Source organism: Halichoeres trimaculatus, unplaced genomic scaffold (genome assembly GCF_033239565.1).
Source record: "Halichoeres trimaculatus isolate MK-OKI-2021-1 unplaced genomic scaffold, fHalTri1.1 fHalTri1_scaffold_8, whole genome shotgun sequence".
NCBI classification, from domain to species: Eukaryota; Metazoa; Chordata; class Actinopteri; order Labriformes; family Labridae; genus Halichoeres; species Halichoeres trimaculatus.
In genome coordinates this window covers 32,270,412-32,294,778 of record NW_027437186.1, presented here as the reverse complement: position 1 = coordinate 32,294,778, position 24,367 = coordinate 32,270,412, and the positions used below count along the sequence as shown (strand labels likewise).

The 24,367-nt window shown below is 39.5% G+C and overlaps 2 protein-coding genes across 3 annotated transcripts; both read right to left on the bottom strand.

Annotated features, from left to right (window-relative positions):
* Window positions 1–14,907: 14,907 nt before the first annotated feature.
* On the bottom strand, window positions 14,908–18,191 carry rps24 (ribosomal protein S24). 2 transcript variants are annotated; one of them, XM_074676460.1, is made up of 5 exons: window positions 18,098–18,191; window positions 17,372–17,437; window positions 17,063–17,272; window positions 16,496–16,609; window positions 14,908–15,571 (listed from the first exon to the last, which is right to left on the bottom strand). In XM_074676460.1, exons 1-5 carry the CDS (start codon window positions 18,098–18,100, stop codon window positions 15,566–15,568), a joined length of 399 nt encoding a protein of 132 aa, XP_074532561.1. In that variant the 5' UTR covers window positions 18,101–18,191; the 3' UTR covers window positions 14,908–15,565. The 2 variants fall into 2 exon arrangements, with proteins under 2 accessions (XP_074532561.1, XP_074532562.1); XM_074676461.1 differs by having other exon boundaries at window positions 14,908–14,992; window positions 18,098–18,190.
* A 1,200-nt stretch (window positions 18,192–19,391) lies between these two features.
* On the bottom strand, window positions 19,392–23,531 carry eif4ebp2 (eukaryotic translation initiation factor 4E binding protein 2). Its single transcript, XM_074676522.1, has 3 exons — window positions 23,209–23,531; window positions 21,934–22,113; window positions 19,392–21,410 (listed from the first exon to the last, which is right to left on the bottom strand). The coding sequence occupies exons 1-3, from the start codon at window positions 23,339–23,341 to the stop codon at window positions 21,379–21,381; spliced, it is 345 nt and encodes a 114-aa protein (XP_074532623.1). The 5' UTR covers window positions 23,342–23,531; the 3' UTR covers window positions 19,392–21,378.
* Between the last annotated feature and the right edge of the window lie 836 nt (window positions 23,532–24,367).

The window sequence follows — 24,367 nt, the reverse complement described above, 5'->3', positions numbered from 1 at the left end:
TTGGGGGGGGGGGATATTCGTTTTCTTTTACATTTTTCAAAATAAACATTTTCAAACAATCAATCAAACAATCAATCAAATTCTGTGCACGGAGTCTCTAATTATCAGTATTACGTGTCGATACTTCCAGAAATTATCACCCACCTATCAGGAACCTTTAAAGCCCCTGTGGCTTTTTTAGACCCCCAGTCTCTCCAGTGGAGCTGTACTGTGAGCCTCCTAAAATTTCTAGTTCCTGGTAGAAGTTCCTGCATTGGAAAAACAGTTTTAGTAACCAAGAGTGACTCATGGACGTCTTACTACAACTCATACCATCTCTACTCCCTAGGATTCCTGGGGTGTTGTGTTATTCTGTGATGATGAAGTATGCACAGCAAAGACATTGCAGCTGTTTACACATCCCCTCTGGAGACAACACTCTCTGCAGCGGCTGTGTTACGTAATGCTACATATGAGCATGTGGTTCGTATGTGAGAAAAAGAGGAGAGCGTGTGAAGGAAGGGGGAGAAATATAAAAGCTGCTCAAGCTGTGTTTGTCCTGACTGATAGTACAATTAGACAGATCCTCCACTTTGATAGTGTTGTTTTGGTTGCAGATTAAAACGCCCAATATGAACTGTGCATAAGGCAAACACAGCTGTTCATCCCGGCGAGAAAGATGGTCCAACAGCTCTTTTAGCACATGAAGAAGAGTGTGTTATCACCTTGTTTCTAGAGGTGAGAAGCGCATTCCCTACATGTTTCTGCTCTGTTTATCGATCCAAATATTACTCTGTTCATCGCCTTTAGATGATGGAAATCAGGATTCAGGTGGAAACATTTAGGCCTGACAAAACCCCAGCACTTCAAAAGCACTTTTGATGTTTCCCTCTGTTTTTCCAGGCCACTCATGCATCAGTAGTTTTGTGAAAAACACAGACTCTGAGACAATATTAGAAACGATGCCTGCAGGCGCTTCTTTGAAGCTGAACGCCAGAGCTGCTCGGCCAGTCAGCCCATTGATAGCATGCTACCCTCCCCGCTAGTTTATATGATGCTGGTCTTCTAGAGGGAATACAAAACAGCTTTTTCCTCCAACCTATGTCAGCACTGATGTTAAATCTTAATATTGTGGTCAGGCCAGAGCAAATCCTGCAGTCATTTGCTCAACAGAGCGTGTAACATTTGGCATAAAAGCAGCTCAAGTAGCTCATAATGCACTCATTTCAAGTTAAAGTCTCCTTGTGCTTTAGTCTTCTGGGGTATTAAGTAAATATTCATGATGGCACAGGTTCACAGACAAGCTTGTGCTTGCTCTTTTCTCGCTGCCTTTTTACCCAGTATTAAAAATACGCAGGAACACAGATTTATTCCAGTAAGCCCGCAGCACTCATTTTGTTGTGTGAGTGAAGAATATTACTCTGTCAACTAAAACTTCAAAGAAGCAGTCACAATGCAGTTTATTTCCTTCATATTTGATCAGGTTTCATGTTAAATCTTTGCATCAGATGTCTCAGATTCTGGGTTGAACCTCGCTGGGAATAAACATCACCGCTGGGACGATAATCATAGCTGTTGCTCTTGGAATAGCTGCGCCAGCAGGCAGGAAATCATGCATGCGTTACAGCAGCCATTAGGGATTACCTAGGTGAGCTATTTTACACCACTTCTTCTACAAACACGCAGAGGGAAGTACTTAAAGAAATTGTTCCTCTTTTAATGGATGCTAATGAGGCTTATATTGGTATATCAGATAGATAATCTTCTTTGGAGACTGTTTCTGTAGTCTGATGAAAACATGCAGCCATGTTTTGACAGGATGTGAGTGTGTGGATGTCATTTATCATATAATGTAGAGCTTACTGTGATTATATTTACAGCTGACCTTCAGTAAGAGTGTTAGCTTTGCTATTTTGAAACTCATCTAGCATAAAAACTAAGTGATTCTCTCCATTAATTTTAGGATATTAAACCAAAATGTGAGCAGTTTCGTGGTAACTCCCCTTATCTGCTCTCCTTCTGATATCCATATTTCATAAGCACTTCTCACTATTCATCCCCCCTCGTCTATCCCAGCTCTTTTTTTTGTGCCAGTGCAGTTGACTGCACAACAGGGAGCAGCTTATATTCTGGGTTCTTCTTAATTATTAATGGGCTTCTCAACACCTACCCTAATCCATCTACACAACTTGAAATACTGACACAGGAAGAAATCACTCTTTCTGAGGTGTAATTTTCCATACGTGATTATGGATGACCCAATTTCACTGGTTTTCAGGCAGATACAGTCTTCTCTTGAAGGAAAGTGTGGGCTGGTAGGATGTTAAAATCAGAAAAATGTAAACAATATATGTATTTATTGTAGGGATCAACCACTTTGTCATTGATGTAGTCATTACACCGAGAAGGTTTACTGCTGTGCAAACAGTTTTCTGTTTCCTCACTTCATCATACAGGGATGATATTGGGTAAATGCTTACATTAGCATGCTAAAATAGGTGTTGGAGCGATTTTTTTTTTTTTTTGGCTGTATCCTTTTGTAACTTTCTTATTGCCACAGCAGGAGACCTGTGTGCTCATGTGTGCTGTTGCTGTGCATGAAGAGAGAGGCCTTTAAGGCTGTGTTAGCTTTCTGCGCGAACATGACACACAACAATCAGATGCACGAGATGAGCAAACTCATGAGGCTTTAATGCTTTTTAGCACCCTGTGCGGCGTCCATTGGTGTCCCAAACTGCAGGGGACAGTGTATCACAAACATACGTCTACCAGAGCACTAAACAAGAGTCGAAGAAGTTTGTCTTTGTTTACAACATTATATATTTGTCCCATGGATTTTTTGCAGTTCTTTTAACTGTTTTTTTTTCTGCCAAAAGTGGACGCAATTTCATGCCATGAATTATTTACCACTCAGTTATCACAGTGATCTCTGTGTGGAGAGTCATACAGATGCCTGTATTTCACTTCAGCTACTAGGAGCTGCTGTTCTTCCGCCATCTTGTCCACACGTCTCCATCCCACAGGATAGAAATTTTCAAGTGTGTTCAGTGCAGAAGTTTTCCGCCTGAAGGGCATAAGTGCAAAAATGACGTCATTTGTCTGGACAAAGCCACGCAGATGCAGTAGCATAAATCAGCCAAAAGAGGTAATGAGAGCAGGTGTGTGTGGCTGTAGAAGCACTTAGGCTGTTTTCCAAACCACATACTACACTAGCAGTGCATACAATTTTGGCCGAAACTTAGTATGTAGTAGGTAGTATGGAAAACTTGCAAAATCTGCAGTATGCCAAAAACTTCCAGATGTCCTAGTGAGCCAGGAAAATTTCTCAGTAGGCAACAAACCAGTCTACCTGGTATGCTGTTTCCCCACAATGCATGGCGCTAACGCTGTTTGTCAATGCGGGTGGCAGGTTTCTGTGCATTACCACCATCTACTGGAATGAGCCAGCAATACAACTACAACACAACAACATAGAAGTGAAGTGATGAGGAAAAACATCGGTAAATCTTGTCACTTCTAGTTGTAAAACAGTTGTTTACGTCTACAAATTCATTAAAGCCTATTTAAACCAATAATTACTTTTTTTAACCATATGTGGATTATATGGAAGTGTTTTTTCTATCAGCTGTAAAAAAAATTTAAAAAAGTCAATCACCTCCAGATTTTTTTTAAATAAATGATATAACTTTTGGTGTAAGATTAAAAAATCAAATATGATGTTTCTTGCTGTGGTATGATTAACAAAATAACCAAAATGTCACGATCTACCCTTATTTTGTTTTGTTTTTTAAGACCCGGGGAGACCGAGCCTTTGAGTCAGTTGCACCTAGATGGTGGAACGCTCTCCCCCAGACCCTGAGGGATGCTACATCCATTGCTTTTCAAAAAGCAACTTAAAACCTACCTGTTCAGGCAAGCCTTCCTTGACCATGTTGAGTAATTTGCTGATCATGATCTTTTATGAATCTTTGTTTTTCTCTGTGGTTTTCTATTTGTTGTTTGTGGAAACGACTGATATTTTAATTCTGTGAAGCACTTTGTGAGTTTTCTCTGTGAAAGGTGCTATATAAATAAACATTATTATTATTATTATTATTGTGCTTTTTATATAAATAGAAAATAATGATAGTCATAAAAAAAATCATCAGTTGTAGCTCTGCTTTCCGCAACTGAAAACCAGGGTAGTATACTACAAAACAGACCAAACAGAACCGCCATACTACATGCAAAAAAAGTAGGCAGTATGCAGTGCCTATTACATACTACATTCACTCATAGTAGTAGTAGTAGTCCCCATGGTTCAATTAAGTTTTGCGCTTCCTTTCTTTATCTGATATCAATTTTTAGCAAAAAGACAAAATAAACAAAAGAAAATATTCCTCATGTAAATTTTAACACCAATATTCCCAGTACTTCCTGTTGAAACAAACACAGTCATTCTAACTAGACAAGCTCTAGGCTCTAAGTAGGCTGCTTACCTGCTCACAGTGCTTACCAGAGGTTTCAGTAGTTCACCGGTACTTGTTTTGAGACACTGAAGGACATACTGTGTCCTGACGGGGGTCTCCAGCATCACTCCTGACAGAGGTAAGGTCAGAGCCTATTGATTTTTAACACTGCTCAATGAGACAGCAGGCTGCTCGGAGCTAAAGATACCGCTATAGAGCCAGTGTAAAGAAACACGGCCTCAGCTCAGTTACACCGGCTGCTACAACCATTTCATGTAGGTGCTTTATAATGAAAAAGCAATACAGGGAATCTCGATATGATTGGCTTTCCACCTGGATGCTTTCATCCATTTTATCTCTCAGATCAGCAATCACCTTGAAGAAGAAAAGGCAGCAGGAATAAGAGAGGCTACCATCGCAGCACTACAGTAGAGCAGCCAGGGGTGCAGCCTTTGTGTGCTCCACAGTGAAAGAGGGAGGGAAAGTGGGCCAAGGGGTCTTTAATGTGCAGGGTGGAATTATATATCCTTTTAATCATGCTCCTCCACCCAGCAGCAGTTAGGGATGAGAGTGACGGAGAGCCAACACAAAGCTAATTCCGCCCCTGTCACATCCCATCGTCTCTTACCTGGTAAACGAGCGGCAGTAATGACGCTCGCCTGATGGCCCATGCTCATGCACATTTGCAGGGGTAATGTTTGATAGAAATCAATCCATGGTAATACGCTGGATGGGAGCGCTGGGGTGATTTTCTGGAGATGGGTTGTGTCCAGTGCAAAGGTGGAGGCACAGTGGGTGAGGAGTTCTGTTTTGTCTTACAAATCTGCTACAAGCCAAGCAACAGTTTCAGCTATTTCTCTTTTTTTTTTTTTACTCGGGCTCTTTTTCTGGAGACTTTAGCTTCTATTTGATTAGACAGCTTGAGAAAGGGACAGGAAATGTGGGGGAGTGAGAAGAGTAACATGGAGCAAATCATTTCAGGAAGGGGAATTGATTCTACCACCAGTGCAATGAGGACTTTATTCTCTGTACATGCATGTAAACACCTGCTCCACCAGCTGGGTTAAACCAGTCCTCTTATTTAAACTACACATTACAAAGACGACTTCTTTGTTTTGAAGTTTCAGCTCATTTCTCTGCCACTTTATTTGGCACACCTGTCCAACTGCTCGTTAACGCAAATTTCTAATCAGCCAATCACATGGCAGCAACTCAATGCGTTAAGGCATGTAGACATGGTCAAGACGATCTGCTGCAGTTCAAACCGAGCATCAGAATGGGGAGGAAAGGTGATTTAAGTGACTTTGAACGTGGCATGGTTGTTGGTGCCAGACAGGCTGGTCTGAGTATTTCAAAAACTGTTGATCTACTTGGATTTTAACCAACAACCATCTCTAGGGTTTACTGAGAATGGTCCCAAAAAGAGAAAATATCCAGTGAGCGGCAGTTCTGTGGGTGAAAATGCCTTGTTGATGCCAGAGGTCAGAGGAGAATGGACAGACTGGTTGGAGCTGATAGAAAGGCAACAGTAACTCAAATAACCACTGGTTACAACTGAGGTCTGCAGAAGAGCATCTCTGAACACACAACACGTCCAACCTTGAGGCAGATGAGCTAGAAGACCACACCAGGTGACCCTCCTGTCAGCTAAGAACTGGAAACTGAGGCTACAATTCTCACAGCAACACCAAAACTGGACAATAGAAGATTGGAAAAACGTTGCCTGGTCTGATGAGTCTGGATTTCTGCTCCACATTCAGATGGTAGGGTCAGAATTTGGCCTCAACAACATGAAAGCATGGATCCATCCTGCCTTGTATCAACGGTTCAGGCTGCTGCTGCTGCTGGTGTAATGGTGTGGGGGATATTTTCTTGGCTCACTTTGGGCCCCTTAGTACCAACTGAGCATGGTTTAAAGTCCACAGCCTACCTGAGTATTGTTGCTGACCATGTCCATCCCTTTATGAGCACAGTGTACCCATCGTCTGATGGCTACTTCTAGCAGGATAACACTCCATGTCATAAAGCTGGAATCATCTCAGACTGGTTTCTTCAACATGACAATGAGTTCCCTGTACTCAAATGTCCTCCACAGTCCCCAGATCTCAATCTAATAGAGCACCTTTGGGATGTGGTGGAACGGGACATTCTCATCATGGATGTTCAGCCGACAAATCTGCAGCAACTGTGTGATGCTATCATGTCAATATGGACCAAACTCTCTGAGGAATGTTTCCAGTACCTTGAAATCTGAAATAGAGTAGTGGTGATGTGTTGCTTAACTCAAGAAAAAAAAATCATCCAAAAAGGGTCAGACTGTTATATACTTAAATATTTACTCTGTTGAGCTGGGTGAGCTTCTTGTTATTTACAAATCCACGGTTATGTTCTTATTCCTTTGTAGCCATGCTAACACTTATGGTATCCAAAAAATGTACCACTGCCGAGATACTTTAACAGCTATAAAATCTGCTTCATTTTATTATCTGAGCAAGTTTTAAAGGACTGCTGTGAATGTGAAGCCCTAAACTTAAACATGGTACTCCAATTATTCCAACGATGATCTGATATAAGGATGATGAGTAATTTATTTTTTCATTCATTTCATAGAGCTCTGGTACTGTATGTGAGGATATGTTGAGAGTCACTAACAACACCATGAATTATGCATCACTCCAGCGACAGAACATATTATGGGATCTGAGAGGCAATATGAGCAAATCTCTCTTTTTATTCATGCCAGTCCTGTTTAATGAATCACTGGGAGATTGCTCTCACTGTTGCCATTAATCAGAGCTTCTCTGCCGCTGATTGAAGAGGGTAATATGAACAGGAATACCAATGAGTGGAGGAATGTGCACAGGCTGAAAAATGGCAGAGTAACTCAGTCGTACAGGCAGCCAAGTGTTGTGTGCGGTCCAAACACGAGCCCGTCCCACCCTCACTCGCAGAAAAGTCCATTATAATTTGAGCGTGTTCTCCAATGATATAGAGAGACTACATCAAATTGCTGTGCAACCACAAGAGACTGAAACAATTTGGATTCAGACTGCTATTGGAAAACCATGTAACACAGTCATATTGTTACTCTAGATGCTGTATCATGCAATGTAAAGCCCAAACACAAATTTGTTTCATTGATCGGAAAAAAATGAACCAGGCTTTGCTCGAGGGAGCGTTTTGTTCTCAAATTGAATCTATAAATTTGTCCATATGCAGTTATTGGCTGGAATAAGGACGAGTTAGAAACTGATTTGGATTTGAGGGATGTAATTTAGCTTAGATCTTCATATAGTGTCTCTTTTCCTCTCTGGTGGATTCCAATAAATGTAATTTGAAGCTTTTACAAGATACTGGAATTGACATTTGAAGACCAGGACCAAGATATCGTGTATGCTTCTTATCTTCTACAAGGGAGTTAGGTCAGACAACTGAGCACATAGCTGTTAACAGGTTAGAGGTGAAGCAGGGGCGGTGTCATGGGTGGGTCTAACGGTCAGTGGCAGGGACCCCTCCATTTTTTCTTTTCTTATTTTTAAAATCAGTTTTGAAGAGAACTATTATAAAATTGTGTCATTTATGCTTGGTTTGTTATTGTTAGATGCCCTGTATTTGTCAAATGAGCCAAGTTTGGCCATTTTTAGCCTGTCAGTAAAAAAGTTACAACTCATTCAGTCTCGTGTTATACCGGCAGGACTAGAGAATGATTTTTGGGAAAGAGTGTAGATTCTTGAACTGTGGTTAAAGTTACTGCTCTTACAGCCTATAATACATGGAAAGTTGAGGCGGCGCAGCCCATTGGTGCATTAGAGCGCTACTCTTTGGCTGATAACATTGAAAGCAACTGATGGACCAAAATTTTATCAAATACTAAAGAGGCAGAAGGTACCAAATCTGCCTTAAAACATACATAGTAACAGTACTTAATTTATATCTATATAGTAATCGTTATTTACTAACTTTTTTTTCAATTTAAGCCCCCCCCCCCCAAAAAATAAATAAATAAATAAAATAAAATAAATAAATAAATAAATAAAAATAAAAATTTGGTTTGGCCCACCCAAAATTGAAATCTTGGCTCCATCCCTGGTGTGAAGCTACACCTAGCATCACAAGTCTGTTAGCATAGCTCAGCATGATGATTGAAACCAGCAGAAAATCCAGTATAAAGGTCTTCAGGTCTCTGTGTGCTAAGCTAAGCCTTTTTACTTTGCATCCAGCTAAGCATGAAGCTAGGTTTCTGCACACTGTTTCAAAGTATTTCACTTTACAAATGCGATGATAAGTCAAGTAAGCTAGCTGATTGGACAAAGAGCAGAGATAGTTAAAGGCTAATTGTGTCTACACTTTTTGTTAGGCTAAATCTCCAGCTAGCAAATCATCTAAATGATTTGAAAAGCAATGTGACTGAAACTCACAAATTACTTTTGATTTTATACAACTTCTATCCTAGCATTTTGATGTGTTGTATAATTTTCGAAAGTTACTTGTTGGATCTTGAGAGGTGTACATAAAAGGACCTTTTTCTCATCGGCTGGCGCAATCCCTTACAGCTTGTTTACCCATTTTTCCTGTCTTATTGCACTGCTAAGCGATATACTATCCTGAATTAGCTTTATGTAGCACAATTAACATGTTGTATGTTAGAAAGATCACATGGATTATCAAGAAAACATGCAACCAACACATTTTATCAAAAACTTATAGAACACAGAGGGGCAGCATCCTAGCAACCAACTTTCCCTTACGCTAACACAGTTAAAGCGAGACGTAAGTTTGCTGAATTCGTGGCTGTGCGTGCAGAAACTGATCATTGTTGAATTTTTTTTTGACCCACTGCATAATTAGACAATTTTCAGGTGAGCAAATGCAGTCATTTGTAAAATTCAGGAAAATCAAAAACATAAAATGGATTTCACTGGGTCTAAGTTATGGCTGCTAGCTGTTTGCATTTGCTAAATTAGCTAAATTAGCTAACTGCTGGTAATTGCGGATCAGCATGAGATGGGAAGGATTTCATCGTCTGCCTCTTGTCAGGAAAGTAATGATTCATAATCACAACCATCTTTATATTAAATTCATATGAAGAATGGAGCAATGTAGGAGCTGCACTGATTATAGATATGTGCATGATATACAACATGAAAAATATATTTTTTGTCATTACAAAGCAGCGTTATTCAGTTAATTAATAAAGCGATGGTTTATGATGAATTGCCTGCTACATGATGAGGAGGGCACGACTATATTTTTGCACAAACCTGATAAGCCTAAATGAAGTATCCTTTCTCTAAAACCCAAGGACATGCACATACGCACATGACTTCACAGTGAGTGCATGCACACACACACACACACACACACACACCTCAGTGTGTAGAGTACAGCATGGTCATCACACAGAGCATTCCATCATACTGTCACTCACATCTGCTGCCCTTTCTCATTACCGCACCCTCCTGATTCTCCCCTTCTCCTTTACCTCCCCTTCAGCAGAGACATTTTTTCTCTCCTCCTGTACAAACCAGCCACATTATTCCCCTGCTCCCTTTTCTTCCTGCTCTACCGTCTACCCTCTGCCAACAAAAATGAACAAAATTCCTGTGGACGTAGGTGGCAGGTGGGCAGACACGCTTTCACACCAGTCCGCTGTCCTCTGAGCCTCAGACAGCGTGTTCACAGTCTGAAAAAAGACCACAGAGTGGTTTCAATACAGCTCACATGATTGAAACTGAGAAGTGATTTTCCACATGTGTGTGCACAGCAGTCAGAGTGCCAGAATTAGACAGCAGGTACATTTTTTTTCTACCTCTCCCTCAACCTGTGAAAATGGATTGATGGAAAATACAACTGATGCATTTCAAAGACTTTACAGTATATCCATGGGAGCTCTGTCTGTTTTGGCTGATGTAGTTTGCTGCAGTCCCTGCTGCTTTTTGTTGCTTTTTCTCCTCTTTGGCTGCTTCCAGAGAGGGATAAATGACAAAAACACGTCAGGCTCGTGATGCAAAAAGGATAATTAGGATTCAGGAAACATAGTTTGTCCTCAAAAGCAAATCACTTCCCTGGTGCTCAGGGGCTACCAAGGCACAGATCATTTTATATATCAGCACCTAGCAACTGGCAGATGGAGTGAACTTAGCGCAGGCTGCCAAAGCTGATAGGACACTGCAGGACTGCAAAATGAGCTGTGATGATTCCCCTGCTGAGGCCAACAAGAGACACATACCTCATTAAGATGCATAGCATCCTCGAATGCCCGGCCACACTTTACAGCACGAAGTTGCCCCTCGCAGAAATCATCACAGCATCATTGTAAACATACAGTCTGAAGCGGATCGCTGCTGTTCAGAGCCACATTGTTGCTCATAAATGAACTGGTGTACACACTATTATGACTGGAAAACAGCTAGAGCATTGTCTTTGACATCTTTTGCAGCTATTGATGTGTCTGCTGGCATAAACACACACACAGTGAGTCATCAGAAATTCAGCCTGTTTTCTTCTTTGCAAATCTCTGCATGGAGAGAGACAAAGCTATTAAAACCGCACCTGTTGTGAGGGTGTAAATGTGTTCCTCAAAACCATCTATCACCGCAAAAACAGAGAAAGAAAAATGAATAAATGCCAGTACTTCATTATTTGATGCAATTTTTTTACGATCTGTTTCTGTTTTTTTAAAGGCATATCATCTTCATCTTTTAGAGTTTAAAACTTATTTACCTTTTAATCTGTTTTAACTTAGTTATTTTTCTTCTTATTTACTGCACTGCTTCAATCGGCTTTTTTAATTCTGTATTTTACAGTTTTAGTTTTACATAATTTTCTTTTTTACTGCTTCAGTATATTAATTCTTTTATTTTCTTACTTGTCTCTTTTAATTTGTTTGTTTTATTTTTTATTTTAAGTGTAACATTTTATTTTACCTTTAGTGTTTCCTCATTAAGGTCTCCAGAGTTGTACGCTGATGTGTAGATTTACAGGGGAGTTGTTGGATCACTTATTATTATTATTATTATTATTATTATTATTATTATTATTATTATTGTTATGTATTTATTTAAGTTCTTTTTTTTTTTTAGGTCTTTTTCATCTATTTCAGTTTATTTTATTTTTTTATTTACTCATTCTTTTCTTTTGTCAAGCACTTTGTTTTGCCACTGTTGTGTAGGCAAAGTGCTTTATAAATGAAGTCTGATAGAATTATTATTTATTCTATGGGATAATAATCATGATTTTTTCTTGGCAAGGACTCCTCTGTTCAAGATATATTTTACCTTAAAGCTCCTGTGAGGGACCTTTGGTTTGTATTGAGTTTGGTGCCCCCTTGTGGACGTAGTATTGCATCTTATCTCTTAACTGATTTTTGCCTGTACGTGTGTACCATGTGGTTTTGTGTGTGTTAACTCACGAAGAGGCTTCACCATCAATTTTGTTAACCAGACATAAACTTCTCTCAAGAGCTTTAATAGAAATAAAAGATAGTCACTCTTTAATGTGTTGAGTTGATGCACTTTCAACATTATCTTGCAGGCCTGCATTCTAACCTTTAAAATCATATAGAATCACATCACCAACCCTCTTTTTTGTTCTTTTCCAATTATTTTTCTAAGTAAGATCCTGTTTGTAACATGTGCCTGCTGACAATCCTACTGGAGCCATCCTCCTTCCTGATTTCACAAAAAACACAGGAGGAAAACTGATTTCTCTCAAAACAAAAGCAGAGACCAGATGATAAGAAACAAGAGCAAGAGGAAAGCGTGAAGGGACACAGAAAAAAGACGCTGCAGGGATGGAGAAGAAGAGAGACAAAGACAGAGAGGCAGAGACTCCTGGGACGGACCGACAGGGCTGCAGAGAGAGGAGCTTAATTTCCCAACACCATCTGTTCCCAGTCCCTGGGTTGAAAGCTCCACTTATGTCAAACCTCCCACAACCACACACCAGCAGAGCACTGTCGAGCCGTGAGAGACCCCACTGCCTTTTCTTTTTCTGTCGCTGGCACCTTTTTTTCTTCTCCACACCTAAGCAACAGTTACCCACCCACTCTCACGCTCTGCAGTGGCACTAACACTCACTTTAGCTGAGATAAATGAAGCTGCCAGCTCTTTTCTGGGTCAGAGTGGGTTTCAGTTTCTGTTGAGGGAGAAATAAAGTCCAATTATTTGGGTTCCAACTTGTTTCGTGTTCCTGTACTCTGCATAAAAATGGATCGTCCTTTAATAGATTCACCTTTGCAACGGTTCTGTCCACTAAATCAATGCAGGTTTGATACAGTAACTCCTGTCCTCTGTTGTGTTTGTCAGAGTCCAAATTATCTTGATAAACTGTCAGTGTTTAATCTTGGCATCGATTGAAGAAAAGCCCACAAGGGATGCTGGGTATAAATATAGTCCTTTCTACGGGGAAAGAAGAGCCCACAACTCAAAATGTGTCAATGGAAGTGCCTCTAAGCTACTGTTTTCCCCATTTCTCCCCGGTGCTGTACACACTGAGGAGAGATGTCTGGCCTACATTCACACTTTCTAAGGGCAGAAAAATGTGTCAAACTGTAAGGTTGAGACAATTATATATAACCTGTATAATTGACAGCTCTGGTGTGGCCTTTTACCTGCAGGTTTAATAGTTCCGGCACTGAGGATAAAGCTTCTGGGGGATGTTTACATCCTAAAAGCGAAGGTTAATGGAGGCTGACAGATGTTATTTTGCTGCATTATACACAAGTTTCCATTACTGATGCATGCTTTCATTTAACAAACAGTGGCATCATAGCTTCCCACTACACCGCCAACAACAATTTAACATTTCTCTTGCTCCAAATCAAAAGGAAGAATTCAATGGGAAGACCTAGCTATGAGGAAATATCCATTAAGGAATGGGAATAATGGGAGGAAGTCATAAAGTGGGGTGTAGGGGGGTTGCCCTCAAGACAGCCTATTCCCCGGCATTTTAATCACTTCATTTACACACCCTCTCAGGGTATTTCTATGCAAATTATCTGAAAAGGTCACGCTGCAAAGCGAGTATCCATTCTGCTCCAACCGGTGTTTATAAACAGGAAAAAGCAACAGTGCACAAGAATGGCATATCTGTGCAGCAGTGTTCAGCTATCAGAGAGTCTGCCCAGGATGAGTTAGAGGTCAATAATTTGTCCAACAAGTAAATACTTTGGGAACAGCGTCAGCAAAGGGCTTTTTCTGTTTCTTTAATAGAGGGAGACCTCAAGTGGACATTTTAGTTACTACAGCTGAATATTTACACAAGATTGAAACCACTACTGCGAAAGATCTACAGCACTGAGGGGTGGTAGGGTCTTGTTTGAAAAGATTTTGGGGGTAATACAAAATCTTTGTTGACTCTGACTCAGATTTAAAAGCATGGTTATTAAGCAAGTGTACAAAGAGCTGAAAATGATCACTTTTTTGGCTGCTTTGGAGTGCTGTCATTGCAAAACCACAGGTGTGGATGTCACCCCCAACATGAGTTCAGTTTGTGAAATCTGGAAGCCCAGTACAAGAAATCGATGTACCAAGAATTGAAATGTAGAAATTACAAGATGCTTTTAAGAGAAAAGCACTGATGCCCTTTCTGTGAAAGCTGCTCATGAATAGCAAAAACTCAGCTACCAACAGAAGCAGCTCAAGCCACAAGTATTGACTGCTAACCAACAGAAATGACACATAAGGTTTTAGACAAATTCAACAATAAGAACGCCCAAGATATGCTTTATTATATCTAAAATGAACAAAACAACATCATCATCATATCAGCCTCACTGTTGCTAAACAAAAACAAGTCTACATAGGTGAGAGGAGTCACACCAACTATGGTTCTGGGGTCACACATAAGCACTTAACAACCAAACTTTTTACAAAGCAGGTATTTATTACCTCTGCCAAGGAGGTTATGTTTTTAGGAGTTCGTCTGTGAATTATTTAAATCAAAATCTAATGAATGGATCTTGGTGAAATTTTCAGGAAATGTTCAAGATGGGATAAGGAAAGACTCATTAAATTTTGGAGGCAATCCAGATCACCATCTGGAACCAGGATGTTTTTTTTAAAGGATTCTTATCATTGTAAGATAGGGTCGTTTTCACCATTTGTGTATATAACTCCATGATAAATGGTCAGATTGCTTTGCAAAACAATAAAAGACATGGTCACCATAATTTCTGACAGATGTAAAAGTATGATCCAGATCCTGGAAATATTCTGGATACTAAGGTCCGGAATATTAAATGTACTGGGACATCATAATGTGTAACGAATTGGTGCTTTTCTAGTTGACACTCCAACAGCTGATGGAGTCTTGATGACAGAACTCCTCATCTCTCCATATATTTTACACTTTGCACTGAGGAGAAACACAGGAAATTCCCACCTCAAAAAAGCTTTGTGAAAACATTTAAAAAATCACAATCACTGCTTGAAAAGATTAACTCAATTAAGCCAAAAAGGAATTAAAGGTGCAGAGACTGTTTCCATTTTTTTCAAAACTTTTATTTGATGACAATATACAAGAACATCTTGAGCACGGAGATCCTCGCCGGCTGTCCGGGCTCACTGTGGAGAGAAAACAGCAGAATTAAACAGCTGAAATGTTAACATTTCAACAACAACAAGCTTATGTTGGGTTTAGAACAGCAAACTGAAACAACTTCAGTTAAGAAGATATTGGGAAAGACAAAAATGACCCCAACATCTTCAAGTTCTGTTTAAAAACAGTGACGACACTTCAAACCATTTCAAACTGACTTCTATGAGAAACACACACTGGCAAGCTTTTAGTTCAGCTGCCCTACACTGAACACACTGAATAAAAGTAAGATCCACACCACATGCTGCACCTTATTTCTGCTTCTACAAAACTACAGATCTGAAGCATTTCAAAGCACATATGTGGGTAAAAGCTAAAAGACAGGTCTAGTTTAGCAGAAATAGTAGCTCAAAGGGCTGAGGCAGAGGGGAAACCTGTAAACACTGAGTTTAACAACACGGGAAAGAGAAGGTAGAGGGTCACTGCAGGGAAAATTGGGCGTGACATGCAAGGCACAGCTCAGGTCTATCGGCTTATGATGTGTCTTTTCACAATGGCACACCATGCTTTTTCTGCTGCTATACCTGCACAATGACACCTCATTTCTGCAAAAGAAATCCATGGGAAGCAACATCAGGAACAAAAGATGATACAAAATGATTAATATGCTGAAAACTGAAGCATGAAACAGAAAGATCTGTGAATGGATTCCTAGAGTGAAAATATTTATATGATACACAGTATCTATTTCAATGGTACAGTGGAAGGTTTTTATACCACTATACAAATAATGGTTTTAATCATTAAAGCAGTTTTCTAAAATTCAGAAATCTATTAAAAGTTACCGTGTGCCAGTTGACGCATTGGGTAAACAATCATGATAGTAAAGTAAAACTTATCAAAAATATTTGATTTATTAGTTGTGACTTTTCAAGTTCTCTCTTTTACAAGCTGAAGGGTCTTTTCACACTATCATTAGATTTTAAAAACAGGTCTGCAACACTTTCAGTGCAAGCAGGTAAATTAGTATTTACAAAAGGATCACCAGGTGGGTATTAACCAGGGGGGTCAAATCTTCTCACTTCAAATGCATCATGGATGCATTGCGTACATCCAGAGGGAGGCATTAACACTGGGGCTCTCACATGGGTAGGTGAGGGTTTAAAGGAAGGGGTTAGATTTCATCTAACACTCCTGGATTATCTGCACACCGCAGTTAGTCTATTTATGAGGGATATTTACCTTCTACAGTTCCCGAAGAACATTAGATACGATTGGAAATATGACAAAAGGAAATTAAAACAGTAAAAGAGTAGGGAAAACAATGATTAGCAGGTGGGAAAAGAATATTTAAGCAATGAAAGTCAAGAAAGGATAAAGAGCAGTGAATGTAAGAAAGATGCCTTTGGTTATCTGCTGTCACTGCTTTTCAATATGAAAAGAAAATCTAGAAGAAGACAGGATTACTTTTGTGAACAGATAAAAGAGTGGACACGAATGTGTCTGTTAGGGCAGAAGGGTTACAATACCTTTTTGCCAGCGGCGCCCACGCTGGCTTTCTTGATGCCTCGTACTTTCTTCATTCTGTTCTTGCGTTCCTTGCGCTGTTTTCTGGAGGTCTTCTTTTTCTCATAGAGACCGTGCTGAGGGAAGGAAACAGGCATTAACCATCACAACACTGTTCAACACTGTATTGGTGGGCTTTTGAATCATCTGTCAGAATTTATTCATCTGTACTGCTTCCACATACAGCCATAGAGCACAAAAAACTTGTCATATGCAGCAATTAAATTAACATAATAATTATTTGCAATACAATGTTTCTAACCAGGAAGTAATGCTCTCCTCTATTCTGCTCATTATGTGCAGGCTAAATGCACAACTTTCTTAAATTTATCATTTTGAGAGAACAGGGTAACAGCAAGTGCTCTAAAGTCAAACATATTTCTAAAAAACTTAAAACTATAACACACTCGTTGCTTCCTGTTGCAGCATTTTAACACAGTATGCACATGCATGCAGGTGAAAAATTTGAAATAAGAAATAAATAAAATCCACTGATCAACCACACATCAAGCAAATAGCTCATTTCTTACCCTTGCCAGTCTGTGCTTTGGCTCATTCTTCTTAGCATAGTCTAGGGAGTCATACACCATGGCAAAGCCTGTTGTCTTGCCACCACCAAACTGAGTCCTGAAGCCAAACACGAAGACGACGTCAGGGGTGGTCTTGTACATCTTAGCAAGTTTTTCCCTGATTTCAGTCTTGGGGACTGTGGACTTGCCGGGATGCAGAACATCGACGACCTACACAAGAGAGGAAAAATTGAAGACATGAACGTTTGCTGGAAAAGAAATAGGCATTAACAAAAGCAGTTACAATGACAGAAGGATTTAAGGGCTTACCATTTGCTTCCTCTGAAGCAGCCGGTTCGTCATGAACTTGCGGGTCCTGACTGTCACTGTGTCATTCTGAGGACGAAACAGACATGATGCTTATTAATCAGACATCATCCACATTTGAGAGTCACATCACAGAGGAGAAAGACTCCAGCAACATGAAGCTGCAGGTACAGTCTATCCACTTCCTGCCACCTTACTGTCTGATTAAACACCTTCACTAAAAACCGCCAAATATCCACAGCATACATGTAGCCTGTTATCTGAACAAGAAATGTAAGCAGTGCTGACGTTGTTTCACATGCGTGTTCTCTAAAAACTGACGGCCCTGCCATGATTATCACTGCTGTATGTGCTAATGTTAGCCACTAGAAGCTAGAAGCTATGTGTTGGGCTTATTTACAATAAATTATAAACGCTCATTTACAACGCAACAACTGTATAAATTGGAAAGATGTCAAAAAAATAAAACAGTCCTGAAACGAGGACTGGCAGTTGGACAAACAATTATATATCGGATGTAAAGAGTGATGCGTCTGGACATCAGTGAGGGAACGTAGCATTGGGATGGTGCCTATGAATCTCCACTTAGATATGCAACTAATGCGCTAATATCAACTTTATATCACAAGAAAATCATATGTGATCACTTCATAGTCGTGAAATGTGAATCGATGAAAGGATGGCTTCGATGTTGATAAGATTATTCTTGATTTCTGTCTCAGCACTCACCATTTTGACGCCGGCCTCGCTCAGGGGACGTTGAAAAGGAGGAAGGACCGGTAGGCGCCCGGGTTAATGCCTGTAGAAAATTGTATAGGTGCGTAACTGTCTTGCCTGAGCAGAATAATTCCCAAAGTTTAAATTAAAAAAGAAAAAACTTCTTCAAATTTATTTTTAAATCGAAATTACCACGTAAACTAGGAAACGTTTCGAAATGTATAACTGCATGAGGCTTACGGCAGGAGCGTACAGAGAAAGTTGTTATTTTTCGTTTATACAAACAAATCAATAAGGTCGGCTTTTTTCATCATTTTTTGACTTATCATTGTCTAATACAGTGTTTTTGAAACGTTTTGTGGAAAGAATAAATATATCGGATAAATAAACATTAAATCGTCATTTAAGTAGTACTTTAGTGGTCCACTAGATGTCCGTCCAACACCTTACTACGTGTGTTTAATGGGATTTAGTTTGTATCAGGGTAGGGATGGGTACCTTTCACGTTTGAAACGATACGGTACCAATACCCGGTACCTGGCAGTCGGTATTGGTACTGAGCGTAGGGTTGCCAACCGTCCCGTATTAGCCGGGACGTCCCGTATTTGAGCCAAAAGAGGCGCGTCCCGTACGGGACGTTGTTTGTCCCGGCCTCAGAGGTAAAGGCAAGATGTATATATTTTTCCTCTCTGTGTGCTATGCATTGTGTGTGTGGCTGCCTGCCATGGCCGTGCTAACGGTCGTGTGACCCAGTCCCAGTGCGTGCCCCCCCCGCCCCGTTCTGTGTAGCGAGGAACACACCCCCCACCCCACCCCCCGCGTCCCGTATCTCTCTGCCTGTTGGCAAAGTTGGCAACCATAACTGAGCGGTACCAATTTTCGTTACTTCTGTGTGCTTATGTGGTAACAAAAATCAACTTCTTTTAATAATAAAATTTAAATTCTTTTTAATTTGACATATACACATAACCTTGTAATGCTGTGTTCGTGTCCAGTATGAAAAATCACAGACTCTTCCACTTCCTCACAGTCACAGGGATACATTTAGGTACCTAAACATGGTACCTTTTGAATTTACATGAATCGGTACCTGGTACTTTTGACAGAATTCGGTCGGTACCTACCTATAAAAGTACCGAACTCGGTACCCATTCCTAGGTTGAAGTTGAATACGCTTTCATTGTTATTCTTAACACTCACTCTGCCCTCTCTTGTTTTAATGCTTGTTTGTTATGCAAGGTGATCAGTTTTCAACACATCTGAAACTTTTTTATGATTTAAATTTCTTTAAAAACACAACATCAAATTTTGTTTGTTACGGAACTTTATTGATCTTGCAGCAACAATGTCAAGTGGCATTGTAGTTTCATCAGAAATAAAGTTATTCAAAATCAGAACAGAAAGTTACAGTAAGTTTGTTTCAAATCTCTTTCCGCACACAATGTTAAGCCCTCATTGTCAAACCAAACTGATTTGAAATAAATCTGCAATCTGAATTAAGATACCGTATAGAAAGAGTTTTACTGCTTAAAAATGTGCAATGCAAAATGGGTTCAAAGCAATCCCTCAACATGTTGGTCAGCAAACATGGCCAGAATTAATCACAAAGCCAAAAAGAAAAAATAAAATCTTTGATAGACATCAGTTCAGCCATTCAGTGGTTCCAGTCACACAAATGAAAAACAGGAAATTTATGGTGATTCATATGCAGAGGATCGTGGTGTAAAAAATCCCAAGAAATCATTGGGGCTGCAGGAACATGTGGCACTCCAAACCACAATGCCATCTTAAAAATCAAGACGGGACATGTATGCCATCATACTCTCAAACTTTGCAGCTGCTTTTTGAAGAAATCAATTAGAAAAGAAACTAAAATATTTGCTTTGCTCAATTTCTGAGCACGATGTAGCCTGTTCAATGTTGCAGTGAAAAAATAAACATCTGTTGGAAAGTACAAATTGACAACAAAGAACCTAGTCTTAGTACTGCATTGATGTGGAGTAAGGCATGGGCAGGCATGACACACAAGTGAAGAAGGTAATGTCAGACAGATTAAGGACACTGGGGACAGATTTGAAGATTAAGGGTCAGCATCCATCAAGCCTCGTGGAAATAATATATCCTAGTTCCTTAACACTTGAAACAAATCCAAAGGCTTGACAGTGCTTGTATCCAAACAAATAACCTTCATTCTAGTTGTATTACAAAATAAAATGCATATAAAACATCTGGTTTTATTCAAGTTCAAATTATTGTAGTCCCCCAAAAGTGGCATTGGGATATAAACAATTTCCACATTTATCGAAAAGTTTATCTGGTATGAATGAGTAAAAACACCTGGAAGATGTTGCAAAGTCTTACCGGAATTTGTTTCTTGCCAAAACAAATGTAAGCGTTAAATATGGAGGAAGAATATAATCTCTTCTTGACAGGAGAGAACTGAGTTGGATCATGTTTTTCAAATTGTAATACTACACTGAAATGTATTATATCAATAAACTGCTTGTCTTCACTTGCCAGATTTACAATTAGCTTGTCAGATTTTGGGGAATACAGTCACTAGAATATTACATGGTGATTAAAATCAAGCAAGTAGTTCAAAACTAAAAAAAAATTCCCCTAAAATTGCAAATTATGTTGGGAAAGGTTACTGAAATGTTGGAATGGCATATCTTCACCTTATTGCAAAGTAAAAAACAACACGGTATCCCTTTGAAGACCATCACAAGAAACTAAACAGAGCAAACAACCAATATTAGATTGTGGAGCTTTTCAAGTACTTTCAAAAACAAAATCACTTAAATACATGCTTACAAGGATCTTACAAACTAAAGACTGTGATGAATATCAAAGCTTTTGACTGATTCTAAGGCCAGTACCAGAGATTACCACTCAGTACAAACTTCCTCCCTTAATTTTTGATTTTTTCTTCTTCAGTTGTATAGTGTGCTCTGTTTTTCATCCTGATTCACAGAGAGCTGTAAGATGAGCACTGCAATCTACTAATTGCACAAAGTGTCAGGGAAATTAATATTCAGGCCCGCTCCCTAACTGTGAGGTTGTGACTGGTAACCATGGGAGCCAATACAAACAGACCTTGCTTCCAGAGTTGCACCTGTATGTATGATGTACTGAATTCTCCATGGTTTACACACACACATTACATCCAGTAGCGAGACAGAGAGCTAAAGAAGATGGCTGCCATGAGGGCTCACAACATTGGTTTCTACAAGCCAAGCCTCTGGCATGGGTAATGCCAGGTCATTTGCTTTTGCTGGTGAGGTCCCAGGCAGTTAGATGTCCATTTCAAACTGGGCATCATCACCTGGAAAACAAGAGCAAAGAGAAAGAAACGTGTTGAGACATGAATGGAATAGCTTATTGGTATTTATGTCTTTTTCAATATCTTTTGTATTTGACAAAGAAAATATTTGGTGACATAAGAAGAGCTGGAAGTTGCCTGTAGTACAATGAGGAACTTGAATTATCTTGTGAAATGCAACAAATGAGGACAAACAGCATTTGCAGAAGCATGTACAAGCTACCTATTAGCCTGCATTTCTTCATAACCGTTCTTTTTCTTGCACAATCACTTCAGAATCCTAATTCTTCAGACAGTCTGGTGCTAGTGAGCTGAAAGATTGAATGCTCAACCTACTTCACTACAGCTTCATAAGATACTCTATGTTCCTCTTCAAGATTAGACAACTGCTTTAGGGATAATTCCCATCAAGTTAACAAACTGAAATTATGACTTTTCCTCATAAATTTCTAACATTATTTTCACAATATCACGTCTTTGCAAACCAAAGACTTGCTTCATCTTCAAGCCAAATTGAATGTCTCACCATTTGCGGGCTTGCCATCATGGTTATTGATGTGGTTGTTGGCTTCGTTTTTCTTGTTCTCCCTCAGGACATGTTGGCTGGTTACTCCAGGGATGACAGGCAGGTGAGCTGGGGGAGTCTGGGCTATGGGGGAGTTACGCCTGTCCAGCAGGAACTTTCGGTCATAGATGATCCGGGTTCCTGCAACACATATTCAAATTGATTACTTGTGCTCTTACTGAGGACGTTAAGGTTGGTGTTAGTTGTTTGTGAGCCCAAAGAGCTGTCCTTGAACATGTCTACCTCTCTTGCACCATGAATGTTGTCAGTTTACCTGGTTAGACATTTGTGAATGATTCTGTCAAAAGGATTCTTAAGTTACTGCCAAAAGATGTTTGTGCCAGATTAAAGCTGTCCTCAGATAACCCAGGGATATCATGTTCACGAGAAAGAGAGATAGACATCTTGACCCTCTACTAAAAAAATACAATCAGTCCATCCTTGAGTCTAAGAGGAACTGTGTGCCAAATTCAAAGACATTCCCTACTTGAGTTTTTTAGATGTTGGGCTCACAAGAACAGGTTGTCTTTTTGCATAACAAATTTTATCACAGAGGTCACTCCTAAGCAGTATAAACCTTCCTGAAACGGCTTTTCACTTGAAAAAAAAACAGTACTTCAAAGTACACTCATCTTAATGGATTTTAACAAACATGTATCTGACTAAGAGTAAATAGTTTTCATTCATAAACCGATTAAAAATTCTGCAAATGCTTTGGCTCAATATTTGCTAGGGAAGACATTTGTATTATTTTTTTCCCATGTTTCATTATATACTTTCTAGGATTTCAAATAAAAATCTTAAAAACAAAAATAAATAATTCAAAAAAATCAAAAACTTCAAAGAGATTTTCCTGATCTTCTTTCTTTAGCTCCAATGAATTCAATATCCTCTCTGATTTGTTTACATTCTTGTTTAAAGGGAAATAGTCAAACGCTGGAGCTTCAATCTATGGCACCAAATGATACACACCAGATTTAAATTAAGCGCTATTTTATATTTATGTGCAATTTTGATATGAATGGGTCGTCGATTGCTGAACCTGTTATTGCAAATAGATAATAGAATCTCTGCGCTGCAAAACAGCCAATCAGGTAGCAGACGGACACCACGGGGGCGGGGCTTAGCTTTGTTTTTGTTTTGATCAGGATGACAAGGCAGCCTAGGCCACAGTGAAATGAACAGCAAAGGCTAGTGAAAGCGTGCAAATCATAGTTTTCTTGTTATCCAGCTTACCTCCGGGAGTGGTAGAAAATAAAGTGCCTCCAGGGGTGGTACAATAGTCATGAGGTAGCTGCGTTGTGTCGTTGATCAACACCGTCCTGGTCGGGATGGCCCTGCTCTCGCTAAGCTGACGAACGGTAGACATTTTCAGAGCCGATTCGGTGACAAATTCAGCAGCTACAGAAATTTGGGGTGTTTATATCCCGACGGACGGTGGAAACCTGGGCCGTTCCCCTCTTTCTAATAGCTTCCCTAGAGCTTTCTTGTCTCTCCTTTCGTCCTCCCAGGCCGTCAGCACCGTCCCCTCCCTCGCAAAGGCAGGAAACACGACGTGCTGCGATGGGATGTGACATCAGCGGAGCATTTGAACAGCCAATGGCGTTGCAGCGTGTTGACATCATGCTTTCTGCATCTGAAACATTTTATTTTTTTCAGTTTACTTTTAACACTTTTCCAACGTGATAAATTGGAAAAATGAATCACTTTAATTATAAGATTTACTTTGAGTTTTTTAGCACACATTTATACATTTATGTTTTCAGTTTTGTTACTTTATGTACAACTTTCTTTTCTTTTCTTGTGGACTGTGGGCAAGTAACTTTCTTTTGTAAGAGCTTAAATGGTTTTGGTTCATTCACTTGTGAATGAATGGTGAGTACTGAGTCATCTATCATTATCACTGGACATTTCACTCTGGTGGAAAAGGGTGGAACAAGTTAAAAAAAAAACAATGACATCATAGATTCAATGTATGTAGTGATAAAATGAGTACAAGTATTTATTTTTCTTTTTTGGACAGCTCAGGAATAGTTGTAAGCTGTTATAAATGACTCTGAAAAAAATACAGTGCAACTGAAAAAAATGATGAACAAAGACCCCCAAATAAATTAGTAAAGTTCTGTTAGGTTTTAACCCAGTACAAATCATGAAGATTTTAGGGTCTATCAAAAAGCAAAATTACAAAAAAAAAAAAAAAAAAATCAAATTCTTCTTTTTTTTTATTTCCAAGTGGCAAAGGTATAATTCATTTAGAAATTTGCCAGCCAACACATAAAGGGAGTTCCTGCTGCATGCCAAGTCTCACAATGCATGTAGCAGTGCTGGCTGTTCAAAACTTAACATCATTTCTTCCTTATAATTTGATAGATATTGAGCAAGTTAGTTAGTTAGT